The 24711-nt window shown below is 34.2% G+C and overlaps 1 protein-coding gene across 1 annotated transcript; it reads left to right on the forward strand.

Annotated features, from left to right (window-relative positions):
• Nucleotides 1-1045: 1045 nt before the first annotated feature.
• On the forward strand, nucleotides 1046-23878 carry LOC133186780 (beta-mannosidase-like). The gene is made up of 17 exons (XM_061322085.1): nucleotides 1046-1146; nucleotides 1632-1781; nucleotides 2197-2345; nucleotides 2534-2733; nucleotides 3677-3744; nucleotides 4398-4570; nucleotides 5707-5878; nucleotides 6158-6324; nucleotides 8424-8561; nucleotides 9587-9666; nucleotides 11506-11696; nucleotides 13128-13307; nucleotides 13635-13732; nucleotides 14209-14356; nucleotides 16709-17028; nucleotides 18691-18876; nucleotides 23638-23878. Exons 2-17 carry the CDS (start codon nucleotides 1667-1669, stop codon nucleotides 23872-23874), a joined length of 2622 nt encoding a protein of 873 aa, XP_061178069.1. The 5' UTR covers nucleotides 1046-1146; nucleotides 1632-1666; the 3' UTR covers nucleotides 23875-23878.
• Nucleotides 23879-24711: the final 833 nt, after the last annotated feature.

Below are 24711 nucleotides of genomic sequence, written 5' to 3' on the forward strand. Positions count from 1 at the left end.
TTTTATGTACAGGGTGTGCATATTGCACTCCGAGGTGCCTCATTAAATCGCCTTTTCGCAAGGGCATACACTTAATAGATCTTGACCATTTTTTGAATATGCATAACGGGAACATTCCTTAACTTGAAAAGTGCTGCTGCTTTCCTGAAATCGAGAGCATTACTAAATAAATAAATAAAATACATGGTAAAGGTCACACATATTTCGACTAGAGCCAAATAACTTGAAATTTAAACTAATAAAATGCAAATTCTATTTAAAGCAGCAGCACTTTTCATAAACTACAAGTTATGTAGAGACAATTTATTACTGAAATTTTTAACTCTAACTAGGGTATGCCCTTGCGATATTGAAATTTGTTTATGACCTACATACAGTACACATTACATGCATTAATCACGTGACTGTCAAATAACGTGACCAAACTAAATTCCGTACAGAGCAGGGTATACAATGTTATTTCAATTAGAATTAAAGTCATGTGATAATATAGTAGCTTTACAAAAATAAATTCAGTTTAAAAAGGTATGTATTTATGCATGTGTATATTCCGTTGATTTATTCGTAGTACGCCTTAACAGTCCTGCGATTCAATTTATACCGTTGAGGTTTGAAAAAATAAATCAATATTATGATTTTTTTTTAAAAAAACTATCGGACCCAACTATTTGTAATAAATCAGTCACAAATGTAACTATGGGATTTGATCACATGACTAACCCGTATTTACATGCCGATAAAAGTTTTAAAATGATACCTTATTTCAATAACAGTCTATTTCTTTTTTTTACTTTATTTAATTTTGTGTGTGTGTGTGTGTGGATTATAGGGTTACAGACGTGCACATTGTGTACAATGGAAATTCACTCTTTAACCAACTCTTAACAGCTTCGCCATCCCATTTGTTTTTGGATGTCTGATAATAATTCTCTGTACTGTGTACAGTCCATCTTTCTGAACTCCTATTAACACTTTCAGTACTTTGATTGATGAAACATAATTATCGGGCTCGAAATTATTGTTGAAAGTCACATGATATCGAGATGTCGACTCTTAGTGTTGCATGGTTTGGAGGGTTGATTTCAATAGGTGCATGTGTAATTACGACAAGTTTAAATGGAGCTTGGATAGTGTCAAATGAACAAAGTAAATATGGCTTTTATTGCATTTGCAGTTCAAGTGCATTTACAGAGCGAATTTTTTTTTTTTAAATAAGTACTTCTTGTGATTGCTGTCCCGTTTTTGTTTACAATTTGAATAATTTATCAGAGATAACAGATATTGATTTGCTGTACCTGTTGCTACTTAAACTTTTACAGTTCCGATAATATCCTAAATGTCCTGTGTAGTCTATTTTGAATTTCAAAAAGATGTCAAAAATAGTTATTTATACAAAATATAGAAAATTATTATTTATACTAGATATTTTTTTTTGTTCTTGCATGTCTTGTGTGGCTTAAGAAGATATTTTATAAATAACAAATTTGTGGAAAATTGGTGGCTGCATACATGGCGTAAATTAATCTCATGAGGAAAAAAAATATGTCTACAGTAACCTGTTATATGGTACTCTATTGCTAGTACATGTTGTTCTGATTTGTAATGTACCTTATACTGTAAACTTTATTCAGAGAATATCAACATTACTGGGAAGGTCCCAGGCAGTATGTATACTGCTCTGATAGATAACAACGTAATCCAGGATCCATATTACCGTGACAATGACCTTAAGTATCGCTGGATTGGTCGAGAGGACTGGACATACAGCAGGGTGTTTAATGGTAGGGCATTATGAGATGTAATGTTAAAATTTGACATGTAAAACTGGCAATACTTTTAACTATCAGACAGGATTTCTATTAGAATCCTTAGAAAATGCATCAAAATGAGTAGTTAATGGTATTTCATTTACATCCACAATGCGATAATTATGTAATACATACATACATGTAACCATGGTAACAGGAAACTGATTTTGCAAAAATCTGAAAGTGTTTGTTTTAACCTGATTTTTAAAGATAGAGTACAAGATTTGATGGACAAACAGATGCATTTTGCAGAAATTGGGTCAAAAGTGAAAGCATGTACTTCCATGATATATCACATAAATGTATAATATTTAATTCCATACATGAGGACAGAAACATTTTGTGTTTGTGAAACACGTTTAACCAGAGGAAGATTTTTCTGTTACAGTAACATCAGAAATGATGTCAATGATCAATGTAAAGTTGGTTAGTGAGGGACTGGACACTTTTGCCATGGTTATGATCAATGGTCATCTTGTGGGGGAGACGGATAACATGTTCCTCAGATATGATATGGACATCAAACCTTACATCATTGTAGGTAGTTTTACTCTATTATAAATCAAAGTTAAATTTTATATATATGTATGGTTAAAAATGGCACTAAACAGTTTTACATATAAAGTTGAATTTTCTATTATAAGGGGGAACAAAAGCGAAAAAAAGGAAATGAAATTTCCAGCTTTAAAACTCTAATGTCTGCAATCAATTTTTTTTTCTTTCAGGAGGGGGAAAACTTGATTCAAGTGTCATTTACATCAGCTGTGAATTGGGCCCAGAACCTGGCCTCAAACCACAGTTATCTCATCCCTCCGGCCTGTCCTGTCCCCCAGTATAAGGGGGAATGTCACGTTAATATGATCAGGAAAGAACAGTGCTCATTCAGCTGGGACTGGGGACCTTCATTCCCCACCCAAGGAATTTGGTAGGCAGGACCCACTTTTTGTATACAGAAGATTTGATAGGCATGGCCATCTTTCTTTGTATAGTAGATCTGGTAGGCAAGGCTATCTTTCTCTATACAAAGGATTTGATCGACAGGGCCATCTTTCTTTATACAGAGGATTTGGAAGGCAGGGCCATTTTTTTCTATACAGGGAATTTGGTATATAATGACACTGTAAAATTTAAGGGTCAAAAAATTCTAAAAGGTTTTAATTTTAACTACAGTGTACATGTATTTAAATGTAACACAATGTAGAAAATAAGTAAGTCAGCTTAGTTCTTCAAAGAGAGATAACTTTATGATTGATTAAAAGCTTCGTTTTCAACAATGATTTATCTCAAGTTTTCCTTGGTATAATACGCTAAATTTTTTGAATTTTACTTTTATTGTATACCCATCTGTGTATCACTCAATTTTAATGTTGATTTCACACAATCAGGTGATGGTGAGATCAGATCTCCACACTGTGGGCTTTTTAATCAATCACCCCTCTCTGAAACTGATGACATAGTATACAATACATATGATGTTTTTTTCTTGCGCATGAAAAAAAAATTCCATGAAAATTTGTTCTTTGAATAAGTAAATGTTAAATAATCAATCCCAAAAATTTCTCTTATATTCAGCTAATATATATAATATAGAGTGGTGTATAATGAATTTGTCATTATAACCATAGAGTCTTGATCCAAAGAGCCAGATCACATCTCATTGACAGGCATGGATAAATGCACTGTCTTCATTATCTGTTGGCTGTATAGACTTAATCTCTTTCCTAGACATTGCCCCTAGATACATTTCACATCAGCAGAATAAATTAGTGAGATTCAGTCTAGTAACAAAGTAATGTCTTTATCAACATTTGTTTAAAATTTAATTCATTAATTTTATGTTTTATTTTCTTTTTGTTATTGATTCTTAGGCGAGATATTTATATTGAGTCTTTCAACACATCAACCATTCGTTATTTCACTGCAGAGACTCGTAAAGGTATTGGTGAAAAACATCTCAAAATTTACTGCACAATTCATTGCTTAGCATCAAAATAATTGCATTTATATCTCAAGTTTAAGCTTTGCTTTCCCATTTTGTATAGCTTGGCTGAAGCTGATCTTAGTGATATGGGGAGAGTCATCCATTCATGTGCATAAAGCACAATAAAAATGAAATGAATAAAAGTCTTTGTTGATAAATACTACTCTGATAAACTTTGTGATCTCATTCTGTCAATTTTACATTTGCTATTTTTTGAAACTCTGTACAGAATGCATTTTAATGTGGAATCATTTGATTTCATGGTGGCCAAATATTCATGGAATTTGTGGGTAGCCTACATCCATGAATTCACATCCTCAACAGATTGATAATTGGGGTTTTAGAGTAATCTCTTCTTTTGTAGATATGAATGAATGCTCAAAATTATATTGTCCCCTAGAACCTGTAAAATTTAGGCAATCCACGAAAATTGGCCCCCATCAATTTTAATGATTCCACAGTTACATCAAACTTAAACTTGGTTGATTTGTTTCTAATTTTTTTTTATTTTGGGGTTTATCTTGGCCTTGCAAATTTTTTTTCATTTAAAATATTCACCATTTAAAATGTCTTTGACTCTCGCTGTCTCTTTTGTTGTCAACATATAGAAGCTGATGGATCTTGGGTCATTGATACTGAAGTTCACCTGGACATCCCAAACAGCGAGTCAGTGGAGGGGTCCATTGAGATTCAGCTGGACATTACAAGTATAGGAACCAAACAGAATGTCTCCCTCACTCAGCAGAACAACAAACTGAAGCAGAGAGTAACTATCAGCAAGGTAAGGTCTATATATAACACATAGCTGAGAATTATAGCACATATTTTTGTAGGCAATTTTATAATGATATATTATAACAATAAATTATATGTGCACATGTGTAAAAATGTATTTAATTTATGATAAAAAAAAATTAGTCTAGATAATATACAACTTTTTATTTTTCCAGGATTTGTATTTGGACACTATAAATGCAATTTGTTGTGTGCTAATTTATGAATACAGACAAAATATGATTTTATATTAGATATACATAAAGTAAATAAATACAGGCATACATCATTATCTCAAATTTGATGGGACCAAGGAAATATTTTGAGATGTCTGGGAATTTGAGATATCAAAGGTAAAATACCTAGAGAATAAGTGGTTAGGACTTTGTTCTAAAGTCCTAAATCACTTCAACATATCCGTAGTATTCGAGATATCACAGTTTGAGATATCAAAGTTTAACTGTATACAGATTAATTGATAATTTGTGTTTGCACCAAACAATCCCTGCCATAAATTTTTAATGCTCTGAATTTAGGACCCATACAGTACATTTTTGATTAATCATTTGTTTTCTGCAGGCTTTTCTTAACTACCATGATAAAGAAACTATTTTTTCTCAGCATGTTTTAGTTGTTTTGAATGCAGTAAATCTGGATGAAACCATGACTTGCTGAAGTCCTGGTTTCATGGCTGAATAACAGTTACCGGTACTGTAAATGACATCTTACAAGTATTTGTAGCAATTTCATTTTCACATAACTTCTCAAAATTGACTTGAAAATGAAGTTCTTAATAAGAAGAAGTAATTCATTATTGATCATACGGGGTATAAATGAATATTCATGTAAGTAATATGCTCCTGTTGTATCATAAAAGCTAAGTTATGTAAAATATAACTTTCCAATACATATCAATACACTATCATTCCAATAACAGCATGCCAGTTGGCTAGATCAAGAAAGGTAAAAATTTGTAAAAAAGATCACCTTATTACTCATTGATTGGATGTTGGGGTTCAGTGTAATAAGAAATATGATGATTATCGTTTTAGCATGCTAGATCAAAGTGACATGCTGTTATTGGAATGATAGTATTTTGTAACTTATTGTGCATAGCATTTTGAGTTATTTATTTCTAACCAGAACCTGGAAATCAGGGAGTGGTGGCCTAATGGTTATGGAGAGCAGAATTTGTACAAACTCTACGCCTTCTTTACCAGTGCTGACGGTCGCAGCATGTCAGCAAAAAAAATCACCATTGGATTCAAAACTGTGGAACTAGTACAGGATTTTGTGTCTGGGGATCCAAATCAAGGTTTAAAAACAAGATTAAGATGAAATATCACTCAAAATTAAGACACTTAAAACTTAATTAAAAATATCTAAGTGTTGGAAAGTCATTTTTCATATTGAAAGAATACAATTTCAAGAAAACAATATTAGTTTAATGTTGTGAAAAGGCCAGAGCCAAATGTTTTGATGGATTTTTTACCATTTATGTGCTGAATTTAAAAAAATAAATGTACATAAATTTCTGGAAGATGAGGCATCCTTGCTTACTATTATCTGAGTACTGATTTTTCATCTGTTTTAGGTAGATCCTTTTATTTCAAAATTAATGGTGTACCAGTCTTCCTCAAGGGAAGTAACTGGATTCCTGCTGACAGTTTCCAGGAGAGAATTACAAAGGACAGACTTCAGAACCTGCTACAGTCAGCAAGGGATGTCCACATGAACTCAATGAGAGTCTGGGGAGGAGGGGTAAGTCTGCTTCTGTCAGTGAAGGAGGAGTAAGTCTGCTTCAGTCAGTGAGGGAGGGGTAAGTCTGCTTCAGTGAGGGAGGGGTAAGTCTTCTTCAGTCAGTGAGGGAGGGGTATGTCTGCTTCAGTCAGAGAGGGATGGGTAAGTCTGCTTTAGTCAGTGAGGGAGGGGTAAGTCTGCTTCAGTGAGGGAGGGGTAAGACTTCTTCAGTCAGTGAGGGGGGTAAGTCTGCTTCAGTCAGAGAGGGAGGGGTAAGTATGCTTCAGTCAGTGAGGGATGGGTAAGTCTGCTTCAGTCAGTGAGGGATGGGTAAGTCTGCTTCAGTGAGGGAAGGGTAAGACTTCTTTAGTCAGTGAGGGAGGGGTAAGTCTGCTTCAGTCAGTGAGGGAGGGGTTAGTCTGCTTCAATCAGAGGTAGGGGTAAGTCTGCTTCAGTCAGTGAGGGAAGGGTAAGTCTGCTTCAGTTAGTGAGGGAGGGGTAAATTTGCTTCTGTCAGTGAAGGAGGAGTAAGTTTGCTTCAGTTAGTGAGGGAGGGGTAAGTCTGCTTCAGTGAGGGAGGGGTAAGTCTTCTTCAGTCAGTGAGGGAGGGGTAAGTCTGCTTCAGTCAGAGAGGGATGGGTAAGTCTGCTTTAGTCAGTGAGGGAGGGGTAAGTCTGCTTCAGACAGTGAGGAAGGGGTAAATTTGCTTTAGTCAGTGAGGGAGGGGTAAGTCTGCTTCAGTGAGGGAGGGGTAAGTCTGCTTTAGTCAGTGAGGGAGGGGTAAATCTACTTTAGTAAGTGAGGGACGTCTACATGAACTCACATAAAGTCAATGAGAGTCTGGGGAGGAGGGGTAACTTTGCTTTAACTTCTTCATAAGGGGCATGTAAACATTCATATGAGCATGATCACTAACAAGTTGGGAAAAGCAATGTTAAATTCAACTGAGAGTTACCACTAATTAATTCTGGGAAAGCATGATAAACATATTGACGACTGAGATTGAGTCACCACCAATACATTTATATCTAATTGCTGGAGACCACACATCATATGCAATGATAAGGTGCTTGCTATGGCCTCATGCATCCCATGGGGCATAGAAAGGTTAAGTAAGTTGTCTGTTGTCCATCAGTCTACCTGCTACAAAACTGAGTATTTGATGTCTAAAATCTTCACACGGATGCTAGCTGTAGTAAGGGAGTGTCTTAACTGTATTTTTAGCTCACCTGAGCTGAAAGCTCAAGTGAGCTTTTCTGATCACCTGTTGTCCGTCGTCCGTCCGTCTGTCCGTCCGTCTGTAAACTTTTCACATTTTCAACTTCTTCTCAAGAACCACTTGGCCAATTTTAACCAAACTTGGTACAAAGCATCCTTGGGTGAAGGGGAGTTTAAATTGTTAAAATGAAGGGCCAAGTCCCCTTCAAAGGGGAGATAATCAAGAAAACACAAATATTGGGTGGGGTCATTAAAAAATCTTCTTCTCCAGAACCATTGGGCCAGAAAAGCTTAAACTTATGTGGAAGCATCCTTGGGTAGTGTAGATTCTAAATTGCTCAAATCATGACCCCGGGGGGTAGGGCAGGGCCACAATAGGGAATCTAAGTTTTACATTGAAATATGTAGTAAAAATCTTTAAAAATCTTCTTCTCAAGAACCAATGGGACAGAAAGGCTGAAACTTATGTGGAAGCATTCTGGGGTAGTGCAGATTCTAAATTGTTCAAATCATGACCCCTGGGGGTAGGGCAAGGCCACAATAGGGAATTCAAGTTTTACATTGAGATATGTAGTAAAAATCTTTAAAAATCTTCTCAAGAACCACAGGGCCAGAAAGACTGAAACTTATGTGGAAGCATTCTTGGGTAGTGCAGATTCTAAATTGTTCAAATCATGACCCCTGGGGGTAGGGCGGGGCCACAATAGTACTACAAAAGGGGGGTGGGAAATCAAGTGAAAAACAGCAAGGGCAAAGTTACTCAGGTGAGCGTTGTGGCCCATGGGCCTATTGTTTCATATGTTTTAGTTTATTTGGGTAAGAAGTGGCTCTCACTTTTATTGGATTTTTTTACAGGTTTATGAGTCAGATGACTTTTATGATCTGGTAGATGTATTTTACAGGTTTATGAGTCAGATGAGTTTTATGATCTAGCAGATGAGCTGGGAATCCTGATTTGGCAGGATTTTATGTTTGGTTGTGCCATGTATCCAACAGATCCACAGTTTCTGTCCACAGTCAGGGAGGAAATCACACAACAGGTAAAGGGAGACATTAACAGCAAAAGAAAGGGAGATAATAACACAACGAAGGGAGACAATAACAAAACAAAGAGAGACAATAAAAAGCAAAGGGAGACAATAACACAACAAAGGGAGAAAATAACAAAACAAAGGGAGATAATAATACAATAAAAGGAGATAATACCACAGCAAAGGGAGATAATACCACAACAAAGGGAGATACTGTAGAAGCACAAATTTTCATAGGGATAATATTTTGTTAATTTGTCATCTAAAAAGGTTTCGTGAGCATTAAATTTCGTTGTCACGAAAGTAACCCTATTCAATATATGGTCATATAAAAAATTCAAGTGGGATTTAATTTTGTTGCTAATAGTTAACAACGAAAGAATTGAAATTAAATCCTCAATGAATATTTCTGCATTTACAGTAATAACACTTCAAAGGCAGATAATAATAAGTGAACAAGACAATTTTGCAGCATCTATTATTGCAATCTCCATTGCAGAGTTGTTGTTCATTCCTCTCTCAGACACCTCTGCAATGGGCTCACGTCAGGATTTTTGACATGAAGTAAAAATCATTATATTCCTATGGTTATTTTGAATTAAACTAATAATTTTAGATCTATTTAGTAAATATCTACCTTTAAGGACTAACATTAGTGCAGGCATTTAATTCTTAAGAATTAAAACAAACACACTATTGCTATTGCTTATCACTGTAATACACGTGAGCCAAAGACAGAGGTGCATGTATGAGCCAATGGTAGAGAGTGCTATTATTGAAGAATCTATAATGGAAATCACTTTTACAACAAATGATATTAACTTGCTTTATTAGCATCCCATATTTAAGTGAGTGTGATCACATAACAGTATGTACAGTTATCAAAAGGAAGGAGGGATGTATGGTGGTTAGCCCAAGGGCTTTATGAAAAAGAAAATTAAAGGATAATTACCTGGTATTCCTTAAAAATCAATTTGATGTGTATTGTACTGTTGTTATATTCTGAACATCCCATATTCTTATTCTATTTTCAGGTTAGGAGACTTAAGTCCCATGCTTCACTTCTGGTATGGAGCGGAAATAATGAGAACGAGAAAGCTCTAAGACAAAGCTGGTAATCTCATTTTACTTTACTTCCACATTGCAGGCCTCTAAGTGAGGAGAGTGTCTAGTGCCCCTTCTGCTTTTGAAAGTGGTTGTGACATGTCCATTGCTAAAAATAATTTCCTTGTCTTTTAAATTTCTTTTTGCTTCTTCAAAAAAATAAAAATTGGATTGGAAATTCCCAAAGTTGTTTTACTAAAACAAACAAATGAAAAAGCTAATGTGGCTACATGTACATGTAGTACAATAAAACTCAGCTATAATTTATAGAATATAGGATGGCTATATAGTTTGGATTTTTATTTTGTAGATATAAAAACAGATGTAAACTTTGGGTGTTATTTTGTATATAATACATGTACAGGTGTAAACTTTAGGCTTTTTTAGGTTTAATACAGATGTAAACTTTGGGTTTTTATAGGTATAATACAGATGTAAACTTTGGGCTTTTTTAGGTTTAATACAGATGTAAACTTTGGGCTTTTTTAGGTATCATACAGATGTAAACTTTGGGCTTTCTTAGGTTTAATACAGATGTAAACTTTGGGTTTTATAGGTATAATACAGATGTAAACTTTGGGCTTTTTTAGGTTTAATACAGATGTAAACTTTGGGCTTTCTTAGGTTTAATACAGATGTAAACTTTGGGCTTTCTTAGGTTTAATACAGATGTAAACTTTGGGCTTTTATAGATATAATACAGATGTAAACTTTGGGCTTTCTTAGGTTTAATACAGATGTAAACTTTGGGCTTTCTTAGGTTTAATACAGATGTAAACTTTGGTTTTTTGTAGGTATAATACAGATGTTAACTTTGGGCATTTGTAGTTATAATACAGATGTAAACTTTAGGTTTTGTAGGTATAAAACAGATGTACACTTTGGGCTTTTGTAGGTATAATACAGATGTAAACTTTAGGTTTTGTAGGTATAAAACAGATGTAAACTTCGGTCTTTTGTAGTTATAATACAGATGTAAACTTTGGGTTTTTGTAGTTATAATACAGATGTAAACTTTAGGTTTTTGTAGTTATAATACAGATGTAAACTTTAGGTTTTGTAGGTATAAAACAGATGTAAACTTCGGTCTTTTGTAGGTATAATACAGATGTAAACTTTGGGTTTTTGTAGTTATAATACAGATGTAAACTTTAGGTTTTTGTATTTATAATACAGATGTAAACTTTGGGTTTTTGTATTTATAATACAGATGTAAACTTTGGGTTTTTGTATTTATAATACAGATGTAAACTTTGGGTTTTTGTATTTATAATACAGATGTAAACTTTAGGTTTTTGTATTTATAATACAGATGTAAACTTTGGGTTTTTGTATTTATAATACAGATGTAAACTTTAGGTTTTTGTAGGTATAAAACAGATGTAAACTTCGGTCTTTTGTAGTTATAATACAGATGTAAACTTCGGTCTTTTGTAGTTATAATACAGATGTAAACTTCGGTCTTTTGTAGTTATAATACAGATGTAAACTTTGGGTTTTTGTAGTTATAATACAGATGTAAACTTCGGTCTTTTGTAGTTATAATACAGATGTAAACTTCGGTCTTTTGTAGTTATAATACAGATGTAAACTTCGGTCTTTTGTAGTTATAATACAGATGTAAACTTCGGTCTTTTGTAGTTATAATACAGATGTAAACTTTGGGTTTTTGTAGTTATAATACAGATGTAAACTTTAGGTTTTTGTAGTTATAAAACAGATGTACACTTTGTGCTTTTGTAGGTATAATATAGATGTAAACTTCGGTCTTTTATAGATATAATACAGATGTAAACTTACTTTGGGTTTTAGGAGTTATAATACAGATGTAAACTTTGGGTTCTTGTAGGTACAATACAGATGTAAACTTTACTCTGTATTATAATGACTATGTGACTCTGTATCATGACACAATACAGCCCATCGTCCAGACAGAGGACACTACTCATCCCTTTATCATGTCCAGCCCCAGTAACGGGATCCAGAGTCTACAGGAGGGATTCGTCGCTAAGCAACCGTGGAGTGAGCTCTATGGAGACAGTATGTTATGAGATACTTAAAAAATGCAGCAATATTTAGTTTAAAAATGTTAAACTTTATCCACTTAGATCCAAATTTGCTAATTAAGGAGGTTCGATCCTGAGCTTTTGAGCAGATTTTGGCCTGGAACTTTATTTATAAAATTCTGCACCATTTTTAAGTTCAAACATTAAATCTGGATTCTACAATGCAAATTAAACTATATCCAATGAAAAAACTGCGATTAAATTCCATTCAAATAGGATTAAGCCAGGGACTTTATTTTGTGGTGGAAGGCTTTTAAGGAGAAAATGATAAATTTTTCCCTTTGAAATATATACAGTACTGCTTAGTTTAGATTCCTATTTTTCCATGCTGGTTGCACACAGACAGAGCTGTTTTTTTTTTTTGCAGTGAAATGTTTTATGCTGGTTCTGAAATATCTATTAAATTATTTCTTTTGAATTCTTTCATTATATTGTGACAAATATAGTAAATATATTCTGAAAGTCCAAGAAAAAAATTAGCCAATTTTAACATAAAATTAACACTTTTTAGTAATATCTAAAGATTTACATCATAGACCCCCACTTTTGTTTTTCTTTTCTGAATATATAAGATAACTTTGATCAATCTGCCTAAATTCAGCAAAAGTTTAAGACTTTAAAATAATTTTCTTGCTTGTTAAATTTTTAATGCCAAAAAAATCACATTTTTTGAGTGCAGAAAGGTCAAATAATTGATTATGCGAAGCAATTTGAAACTTTCTTCTTAGTTACAATTTTAAAGTGTCTTTTTTAAAATAGACTAATAGTTTATTTTGTTCCATGATTTATTTGGATAAAAACATTGGAGGGAAAATGTCGAAGATGTGATTTTTGAATAAGACACAAATTTCAGTGCAAGAAGGTCATATTAAATGTACTGTAGCACCGAAAGAAGCATATAGACCCCCATTTTTGGTTTTTGATTTTTAATTAAGCTATGTGTGTAGAAACTAAAAATATACTTGACAAAAAAAGTTTAAGACTTTAAATATCAGGATCCAACCTCATTAAGGTTTATGATAATTATGGTCACTGATGCAGACTACACTTAATTTTGACTGCACTAATTTTATGTACATTTACAGTAGTCTATGATACATATTTAATTCAAAATAAATGCATGTCTCCCTGTATTTGACATTATTAAGTGAACAAAAAAAAAAAAACAGTAACAACCAAATTAATTTTTTTTTTACATGCATATTCAGTATACTTTTAAAATCTGTAAAAAAAAAAAAAATTAGTAAAAGTTTAAGTTGTCAAATCATGAAAAGCAAGGAAAAAATGTGTAGAAAAAAATAATCTTTTATGATTTAAAAAAATTAAATAAAATTTAATGGTGTATCATTTTAAAGATTTCTATCTTATAAGTTATTGTAAATGAACCCTTCTTTTTATTTTTCAGTCCATGATTACCGTTACCTAGACCCGTTCTTTGACTCCAGTGTATATAGAGTCCCGAGATTGGCCTCAGAGTACGGACTTCAGTCCCTCCCATCTTACGAGACATTGGCAAAAGTTTACGCTGAGGATGACCTAGATTTCTGGTCAGACATGAGTGAACATCGGCAACATCATCCACTCGGTGAGAAAATCTATTGTAAATAATGGCAGATATATTCATGTATAACCATTTGGGCAGTTTTAAACTTTCCTTTGAAAGAATTGGTATGCTAAATATTTTTCATATCAGCTTTTTACATTTTAGCATCTTAATTTCTCAAATTGATCTTTCACTATCTGATTCATTGAATATTGCTATGACTGTGAGCAAGGGCAATGAACTTTGAATATGTACCAGTCTCCTAAAATACCTAAAATTCAACAGTTCTAATAAAGTTCACAGAAACATGAAGGCTATGTGTGAACTGGTTCTTGACACTTTGAACTAGTACCCTTCCTTTGTTGTCAGGTAACGTACAGCTTATGACAGAGGTCATCCTATACCTGAACCTCCCTAACGCCCCAGATAAGAAACAAAAGTTCAAGGACACCATTTATGTCACCCAGGTAACTAGTTCAGGGTTAATTACATGTTATATTCTGGATAAAATCTTATCAACCTTCAGTTCTAGTCAGTTTTTATATTTATGATTTCACCTTTATTGAATTTATATATCTGTTGACCCAGAGGCAACATTATTCAGCTGTCAGCAAAGTGAAATAATTTAAATGTTTTTAAGATATTCCATATGAAAAATTCTATTTGATAAAAGAAATCTCTACCTCTAAAGACAGAGATGACAAGGATTAATATTAAGTTCACTGGAGTTACATTATAAAGGGATATAACTCTTACATATGAATTTAAAGATGAAATTTAGAAAGGAAATACTGTATGACAAATCCAGAGAACATCCCTATACAACTTTACCATATATTTAATAAAGAACACTTCATTTGGAGTAAAATTAATCTTTTTTTATCTCATTGGTTTCCTTAGTGAAATAATTTTACTTAGAATTACTTTGATATATTTCTTGTAGATTGATCAGGCTGTTGCCATTAAAACAGAGACAGAACATTACCGCCGCTGGCAAAACAGACTAGACAACATGGGAAGGGGCAACACAATGGGGGCCATGTACTGGCAGCTAAATGATATCTGGCAGGCCCCAACATGGGCCTCCATAGGTACTGGTGTTGCTTGTAATACTGTAAACCAACTTTTATTTGCAAGTGAGAAATATTCGCTAGTTTCGCGACCTACTTAACTTGCGAATATTAATTGTCGCAAACCATTTACTTTGTTTTGTATTTGTAGAGAATGTTTCCTCAGTCGCGAAAATTAATCATCGCGGATTGATTTCAAACTGATGAATCGCGAATAAAAGTTGACGTGAATAATAGTTGGTTTACAGTAACCAGGAAGTCTTCAATTTCAATACATTTTGAAAATTAAGCATCGATCTTAAAAAATTTCGGAAAAAAATAATTTTTTCCCTACTTACATGTACTTATACCTACCCAAAATTTTCACCCTTAGTCAAGAGAGGGCAAGCAAATATATTTTTAGGTCACCTGAGTCACTCAGGTGACCTATTGCTATCTGTTTTCGTCCGTCGGTGTGAGGGTGTGCGTCATGCGTAAACTTTTCACATTTTCAACTTCTTCTCAAGAACCACTGGGCCAATTTCCACCAAACTTGCCACAAACTATCCTTGGGTAAAGATGATTCAAGTTTATTCAAATGAAGGGCCACAACTTCTTTCAAGGGGAGATAATTAAGAATTTGTGAAAAATTCATGGTATCTTTTAAAAATCTTCTTCTCAAGAACCACTGGACCAGGTAAGATGAAACTCATATGGAAACATCATCAGGTAGTGTAGACTCAAGTTTGTTAAAATCATGACCCCCAGGGGTAGGGTGGGGCCACAATGGACGATCAAAGTTTTACATAGAGGTATATAGGAAAAATATTTAAAAATCTTCTTCTCAAGAACAGCTAAGCCCTGATTGGTCATATTTATATGGCAGCACCCTCAGATAGTGTAGATTCAAATTTGTTCAAATCATGACCCCCGGGGGTAGGGCGGGGCCACAATGGATGATCAAAGTTTACATAGAAATATATAAGAAAAATCTTTAAAAATCTTTTTCTCAAGAACAGCAAAGTCATGATGAGTCATATTTATATGGAAGCATCCCAGGTAGTGTAGATTCAAGTTTGTTCAAATCTGGGGGTAGGGTGCAATGGGGCCACAATGGACGATCAAAGTTTTACATAGAAATATATAGGAAAAATCTTTTAAAATCTTTTTCTCAGGAACAACAAAGCCATTATTGGTCATATTTATTTGTAAGCATCCTCAGGTAGTGTATACATAGATTCAAGTTTGTTCAAATCCTGACCCCCCAAGGGTAGGACGGGGCCACAATGGAGGATCAAAGTCTTACATAGGAATAGATAGGAAAATTTCTTCTCAAGAACTGCAAAGCAATGATTAGTCATTTTGATGATTTTACATAGAAATACATAGAAATTTTTTTTTTTAAATTTTCTTCTCCAGAACCACGGGGCCAAGAAAAATGAAACTTATCTGGACACATCCTCAGGTAGTGTAGATTCAAGTTTGTTCAAATCATGACCCCCAGGGGTAGGGCATGACCACAATGGATGATCAATGTTTTACATGGGAATACATTGGAAAAATCTTCTTCTCCAGAACCACTGGGCCAAGAAAGATGAAATGTGGAAACATCTTCAGGTAGTGTAGATTCAAGTTTGTTAAAACTGGTAGGGTGGGCCACAATGGACAATGAAAGTTTTACATTGGAATATGTAGGAAAAATCTTGAAAAAATTCTATTCTCAAGAACAGCAAAGCCATGATTGGTTATATTTACATGGAAGCATCAGGTAGTATAGATTCAAATTTGTTTAAATCATGACTCTGAACTCTGGGGATAGGGTGGGGCCACAATGGACAATCAAAGATTTACAAAAGCTCCTTCTATCAGTTTATTTTATACTCAATGGATCTTCTATGGATTGTTGTTTTATACTCAGGTGACCGTCAAGGCCCTTAGGCCTCTTGTTTTAAAGATACCTAATCAAAAACAATTCTTGTATAAATGTCCATGTCCTTTTATAAATACTTATTTAAAGTGTAAAATACACCACGATATTTCAGGAAAGTAGTCTGACGTGATGCTTTTGTCTTCAGGACTGTGAAGAATAACGAGATCTGTGGATGCATTAGGGAAATATCTCTGATCAAAGTTTCTTTGAAAAACAATGATTTCATACAATATTCTAAACCCAAGCACTTGAATAACTTACTTGTAGTAGCCAAATAAGTGAAGAGATGGAAGTTGAAAATTTAATAAATATGCGATTTTGTTACTTTCCTGTAGAAAAAGAGGTTCAGCACACAGAATTATGTAGTATGATTTTTTTTTAATATAATTCTTCACATGTTTACAGTGCAAGGAAAATAGGTAAACATCTTTCTTCTGTGAAATTATTTTTCTCTATCCTTACAGAATATGGAGGGAAATGGAAAATGCTGCATTACTACGCCCAGCACTTCTTCTCCCCAATGCTTATCTCACCTTACGAGGAGAATGGTGATGCCAAAGTTTACATCTGCATGGACGAAATGAAAATCCATACACAGAGACATGCCCACAATCACCACATACAGTTTGTACCTACACGTCATAACAGGGCTGGGTTCCTGTTTATTCCTCAAGGTCACCTCCATCCCTCCCATCAAACTGCTCAAGTCTCAGGTACACTGTACATCTCCATGTACTCCTGGGATAACCTGACTCCACTACACACATGGACACAACCATTCCAGGTAAGAATAATATACATGTATAATGTATAAGACATGGATGGACACAGCCATTACAGGTAAGAAAAACATGCAATCTATAAGACATGGATGGAAACAACCATTCCAGGTGAGAATAACATGTAATCTGTAAGACATGGATGGACAGTCCTTCCAGGAACAAACGAATAATAACAAGATGAACCTCAGTACACCAGCTGAAAATAGGAACAAGGTGAATCTCAGTACACCTGAACACCTTCCAGTTGTGAACAAGAACAAGATGAACCTCAATACACCTGGACACCTTCCAGCTGTGAATATAAACAAGATGAACCTCAGTACACCTGGACACCTTCCAGCTATGAACAGGAACAAGATGAATCTCAGTACACCTGGACAACACCTTCCAGCTGTGAACATGAACAAGATGAACCTCATTACATCTGGAACTTCCTAGCTGTGAGCAGGAACAAGATGAACAACAGTACACCCGGATACCTTCCAGTTGTGAACAAGAACAAGATGAACCACAGTATACCTGGACACCTTCCAGCTGTTAACATGAACAAGATGAACATCAGTATACTTGGACACCTTCTAAATGATAATAAACACAAGATGAACCTCTGTATACCTTGACACCCTCTAGATGAGATAAAAAAGTGAAATTATTCAAACACATTATATAAAGTAATATATATGGTTTTAAACACCAATTTTTTTTTATGTGGCTTTATAATGCTATACCATTTTCCATCCATCAGTTTGTTTGTGTGTTAAGGAATGTTTTTTAAGTTTTGTGTGAGTTATTGGTGTGTAAATCACACAGACTTGCACGTAGGCATATTTTTCATGAAGCGCGCTATATATATACATATATATACATATATATACACACCAATAATTCACACTAAACTTAAAAACATTCCTTATACATGTATTTACATTTACAAGTTTAAAAGCACCAATAATATACTCAATATTCGAGTTTCTCGCTGCTCTATATCGTTACATTTTTATTTACGTCTCTGTAGTCTCATTGTGACGTCACTTTAGCGCGAGTTTCACCGTGTATATTTCTACGCGTGAGTATACACAAAAATGACTATCAAATCAATTGCACAGTTGGCTTAGTAGAAAAACGTAGCAAATGTAAATATTTAGTTTTGTTTGTCCAGGTCATTTGTTTCACACAATGAAACAGAGGACCATCAAACACTGTCAGTTGATGCATCTTTAGGGGAAGATGTGCTGTGACCCAAATGTAGGTCAACTTGACCTTCTTTTGGCAATTCATACTCAAATCATATCAGGATTTCTTACACATTGTGAGACCAAGATCATTAAACTTGGTTATTTGATGCATCTTGAAGAGAAGGTACATGTATGTCAAGACCCAAAAGAAGTATGTAATTCTAGATGTGTGTATAATGTACACTAGTTGCTTTACTAAACCTTGCATTTCAAATGAAATTACCTAAAATAAATGTTTTAAAATTACAATCTCCTAGCTTTCTCCAATGTATCCAATTGTAAGGAATCAAAAAAAATTAAAAAACCCAAGGCTATATGTATGTCAGAAAGAAAAATTCAGAAACAGCAGTTTATTGTTCAACCGTAGTAGTAATAATGAAAGTCTTTTTTTTTATTGTTTCAATATCCAAAGTCTTCATCTTATTCCAGATGAATTTGACATCCCAGCTCGTGTTTTCTGCCAACATAAACAATATGTTACAACAGGCCAGCTGTATCAGACGACAGAACTGCTTCCTGTACTATCACCTTGGCAACCCACAAAATGGCCCCACTGCCTGGCAAACTCTCTCAATCTTCCAGAGTGCGATAGGAGTACAGAAAGCTAATATACAGGTACATGTATAATTTTACATACCTTGAATCCAATACGCGACCATAATCTATTATCCTCTCCCATTCTTGGAGAGAGCTGGATGGGGACCCAGGATTATCTGGAGATTATAGAAATACATAAAAAATTTATCATGTATTCTTCAATTAGATTTGTACCCTACATTAAATTTCTACTTGTTTATCAATTTTCCTGGACTCAATAAAAGGGTTGTTGTTATTGTGATAAATCTCAAGACAGGACTATCACATCTCAACATATCTGTACCACATACAAGACAGGACTATCACATCTCAACATATCTGTACCACATACAAGACAGGACTATCACATCTCAACATATCTGTACCACATACAAGACAGGACTATCACATCCCAACATATCTATACCACATACAAAACTGGACTATCACATGTCAACATATCTGTACCACATACAAGACAGGACTATCACATCTCAACATATCTATACCACATACAAGACAGGACTATCACATCTCAACATATCTGTACCACATACAAGACAGGACTATCACAACTCAACATATCTGTACTACATACAAGACAGGACTATCACATCTCAACATATCTATACCACATACAAAACCAGACTATCACATCTCAACATATCTGAACCACATACAAAACCGGACTATCACACCTCAACATATCTATACCACATACAAAACCAGACTATCACATCTCAACATATCTATACCACATACAAAACCGGACTATCACATCTCAACATATCTATACCACATACAAAACCAGACTATCACATCTCAACATATCTGTAAAACATACAAAACCAGACTATCACATCTCAACATATCTGAACCACATACAAGACACGACTATCACATCTTAACATATCTGAACCACATACAAGACAGGACTATCACATCTCAACATTTCAACATATCTATACCACATACAAGACAGGACTATCACATCTCAACATTTCTGTACTACATACAAGACAGGACTATCACATCTCAACATATCTGTACTACATACAAGACAGGACTATCACATCTCAACATATCTGTACCACATACAAAACCAGACTATCACATCTCAACATATCTATACCACATACAAAACCAGACTATCACATCTCAATGTATCTGAACCACATACAAGACAGGACTATCACATCTCAACATATCTGAACCACATACAAGACACAACTATCACCTCTTAACATATCTGAACCACATACAAGACAGGACTATCACATTTCAACATATCTATACCACATACAAGACACAACTATCACCTCTTAACATATCTGAACCACATACAAGACAGGACTATCACATCTCAACATATCTGTACTACATACAAGACAGGACTATCACATCTCAACATATCTATACCACATACAAGACAGGACTATCACATCTCAACATATCTGTACTACATACAAGACAGGACTATCACATCTCAACATATCGGTACCACATACAAAACCGGATTATCACATCTCAACATATCTTCACCACATACAAAACCAGATTATCACATCTCAACATATCTGAACCACATACAAGACAGGACTATCACATCTCAATGTATCTGAACCACATACAAGACAGGACTATCACATCTCAACATATCTGAACCACATACAAGACACAACTATCACCTCTTAACATATCTGAACCACATACAAGACAGGACTATCACATTTCAACATATCTATACCACATACAAGACAAGACTATCACATCTCAACATATCTGAACCACATACAAGACAGGACTATCACATCTCAACATATCTATACCACATACAAGACAGGACTATCACATCTCAACATATCTGTACCACATACAAGACAGGACTATCACATCCCAACATATCTATACCACATACAAGACAGGACTATCACATCTCAACATATCTGTACCACATACAAAATCAGACTATCACATCCCAACATATCTGAACCACATACAAGACAGGACTATCACATCTCAACATATCTATACCACATACAAAACCAGATTATCACATCTCGACATATCTGAACCACATACAAGACAGGACTATCACATCTCAACATATCTGAACCACATACAAGACAGGACTATCACATCTCAACATATCTATACCACATACAAGACAGGACTATCACATCTCAACATATCTGTACCACATACAAGACAGGACTATCACATCCCAACATATCTATACCACATACAAGACAGGACTATCACATCTCAACATATCTGTACCACATACAAAATCAGACTATCACATCCCAACATATCTGAACCACATACAAGACAGGACTATCACATCTCAACATATCTATACCACATACAAAACCAGATTATCACATCTCGACATATCTGAACCACATACAAGACAGGACTATCACATCTCAACATATCTGAACCACATACAAGACAGGACTATCACATCTCAACATATCTATACCACATACAAGACAGGACTATCACATCTCAACATATCTATACCACATACAAGACAGGACTATCACATCTCAACATATCTTTACCCAGGTCCTCATACATAAGCTTTCTTTTTATAACATTCTTAATAACAATTGAGCAGTTTTGAGAAAACCTAAAATGATAAATAAGTCAGTGCGTTTTTAAACCTTATTCAAGATATTCGATGTATAAAAGAGGGATATTTGCTATTTTCATTATATATTCAAAATAATGCTTTTAAGATGAGTTAAAAAGATTATAAGAAGAAACAACATGAACTAAATTTAGTGTATAGACATGCAATATTAATAATTAGAATTATCTCCCCCTGAAAATTTTGTAAAATAAAATCAACTTCCTTCAAATGTGCATGGTTATCTATACATTTAACAAATTATAAACAGAGGATATCAATGTTTTGTAGTTGAATATGGAATTTATTTCACTAGTGGGACAGGATTTTTTTCTTTATATTTTCATGAGTGCAAAGCACAAACAAAGCATAAATTCCATATCCATTTAATTTTCTGTTTATTACAATTTCTTTGATTTTTCCTTTGCCCCCGTCTTTTCATAACACATCATAGTAGAGTGGTTGAGACATCATAGCTAAGCGATTGCGAGAATAGAAAACGTTGGATTTTTAACAACATATTTGGAGAAACTTTGGTAGTACAAGTGGTCTCTGTTAGGATGGTTCCTTTACTCTCTCTATCTTAAAACAATAACAGGCCAAGGAGTTTTTGTAAAACACTATTCATGAAGGGAAGGAAAATCTCGAGTTTTGCTGCACTTCTGATATTCTAACATTGTGAGAATACCATTTTGATATCCGTTCACACTGTGTCAGAATAGCACTTTTATTAAGGTGGTATGGGATACCAAACGAAACTTCTCCTACATATTTATGTACCCAAATTAGAAGGATTTGAAATACCCCCACCTTTCAGTATATTAAAGTGTAATTTTAATAATTTTTTTATTACTTTAATGAGAAATACAAAAACGATTTTTTTTTCTTGCATAATTCTTTTTTCATAAGCTTAATATTATAGGCAGGCGTTTGTTAATATAAAGTGTTTATAAAAACAAAAATGACAAGAAATATGTCCTAGTATTTTTTTAATTTTCAACAAAAAATAAGCGTAAAAAACTGGGAAAACTTTATTTCTTGAAAACAGACGGATAACATTTCATGAAAGTCTACAATAAGAATGTATCTTAATATGTTAGCAAAGTGAAATAAACAAATTGAAAATATATATATAAATGGAAAATATAAAATGCATTTAAAATTTTTTGAATTGAAAGATCCGAGCGGAAGAGTTATCCTTCTTTATTTTCCAAGGGTTGAAAAAACCTGGGTGCTATTTTAGAAATGATGAGCATTTTTTCCCAACCATAAAAAAAATCGCACTTTGTAGTTTTCAACTTTGAGCGGTTTTGAAAACAATGCATGGACAATCGCTTTCCAGGACGTGTCTTGTTCAGAGCAATTGCATTCATCTGAACGTTTTGGGACTATATACAACAGCTAGCTGATTTGTGACCAAACAGTTACTTCTTGAATTAAATAACAAAAAAGTCCAGCTCTGGTTAACGTGATAATTGATTGGTGATAATTCAGCACAATGTGAAGTAATTGCACTTATCCATGCCTCACCGCACACAAGGTGCTGTACAGTTACTCAAACAATTGAAATGCAGCTTTTGCTTAAAAGTGTTCAAAAGCAGCAATGTTGAAACTACCTTTTACAGGGGTTTGCTTTTTTAAATGTCCGTTGTACAATTATAAGTGAATTTATATACTTGTGATTTTTTTGTCTGTTTTTACTTAAAATGCCGACTTGTGAGAACTTGCATTGAAATAGGCTTCAGAGTGTTCTTTTCAACGGTGTATCTACAAATTTTGACCCGATAATAAGCACTCATGCAAATCAAAACAATACTTCAAACGGAAATACGTCATAACGTGGAGGTATCCCATACTACCTTAAATTACACTATTTCACTGTTGAAAATGTAATAAAATTTTGCAAATTTCCTTGGTTTGACTCTCTGTTAATAAGATAATTTTCTTTTCTTTCTTTTTTTTTTTTTTTTTTTTTTTTTTTTTTTTTTTTTTTGCTATTTATGGATTGACTATTAAATTACAGATCAAATACCTTAAACTCAATTTTTGTCCTCTATATGATATACATACACATGCCTTGAATTTGTTTTAATTTCCTTTTAATCCCCATCTTCTATCCTAGAAAGAGGGTTGTTCTTCCTTATTTTTTTTTTCTTCCTTATCAGGTAACAAACATAGTCATAGTGAAGAAAGACCAAGTTTACAACATCACCCTCAGCACGTCCGCCATCGCTCCATTTGTCTGGCTGGACACACCTGGAGTTCAAGGTCGTTTCTCTGACAACGGTTTCCTCATGGTGCACTCAGTCAAGCATCTTCAGTACTTTGCATGGGAGTTAGTGGACTTAAAGACATTGGACCTGTCAATCACTGTTAAATCTCTGATGGACATTTACTACTAACTGATGTATATTGTATGTTGAGAGAACCAGGGCTGAGTGCAATATGTGTTTTTTTTACTAAATCAATATTATACTAGTATATTAATGTCTTGTTATGCACAGAGTATTACATATTCTAGCACAAAGTTTTATTTCTATATGTTTTGAACTTGTTATGCAATAAACCCCATAGAAATAAGAGCTAGGTTGTCTCTGTGATGTATTATCTACCGTATGATGGGCAATTTCCACCCAACAACAATAATCACCTAACTGCTTTAAAAATTATTTTTCTTATTTTCACATTCAACCAGATATGTTTAGCTATGTGTACTTCAGAAGTACAAGTCTTTTTAAATCAACTCCATTTTAAATTGTCTCATTTGTAATATGGAAAGTAGCAATGAACAAGGGGACTGCAAAGCGAAGCATCCCCTCGCAAAAGAGCATAAAAGTGGAGCATCCCCTTGCAAAAGAGCATATCAATCCTGATATGTATTATTACTTGCTTAGCCTTTGCTACGCACCCACTCACCCCCAACCCCACCCCCCACCCTTCACACACACAAGAGTTACTATATCCTCTTCAACTTTGCTGTGAGGGGATAATTTGCAGATGATTTCAGAGTTATAATTGAATGCAAGTGCCATTTTTTGCAGCTATTATTGTTTAACTACAACTTTTGCCTTGCTGCAGTGAACAAAAATGTTAATGTTGATTTTCGAAATTCTGTTACTTATTACAGTCAGAAAAATCAATTCTTGACTTGTGTGTTTATTAATTTTTCTGTGCTTCAGTATAAACAATATGGCATAAAATACATGTATACAAATGAATCGGAACTGAAACAACCCGTA

Source organism: Saccostrea echinata, unplaced genomic scaffold (genome assembly GCF_033153115.1).
Source record: "Saccostrea echinata isolate AGI-Se365-2 ecotype Australia unplaced genomic scaffold, CSIRO_AGI_Sech_v1 ptg000014l, whole genome shotgun sequence".
In the NCBI taxonomy this organism is placed as follows: Eukaryota; Metazoa; Mollusca; class Bivalvia; order Ostreida; family Ostreidae; genus Saccostrea; species Saccostrea echinata.

What these genes read in the sequence shown, in the direction of transcription:
- LOC133186780 (XM_061322085.1), top strand. Translation starts at nt 1,667, where the DNA reads ATGTATACTGCTCTGATAGATAACAACGTAATCCAGGATCCATATTAC. An exon ending in ATACAGCAGGGTGTTTAATG is followed by an intron (nt 1,782 to 2,196) that starts GTAGGGCATTAT and finishes TTTCTGTTACAG; the next exon opens with TAACATCAGAAATGATGTCA. An exon ending in AGAGAGTAACTATCAGCAAG is followed by an intron (nt 4,571 to 5,706) that starts GTAAGGTCTATA and finishes ATTTCTAACCAG; the next exon opens with AACCTGGAAATCAGGGAGTG.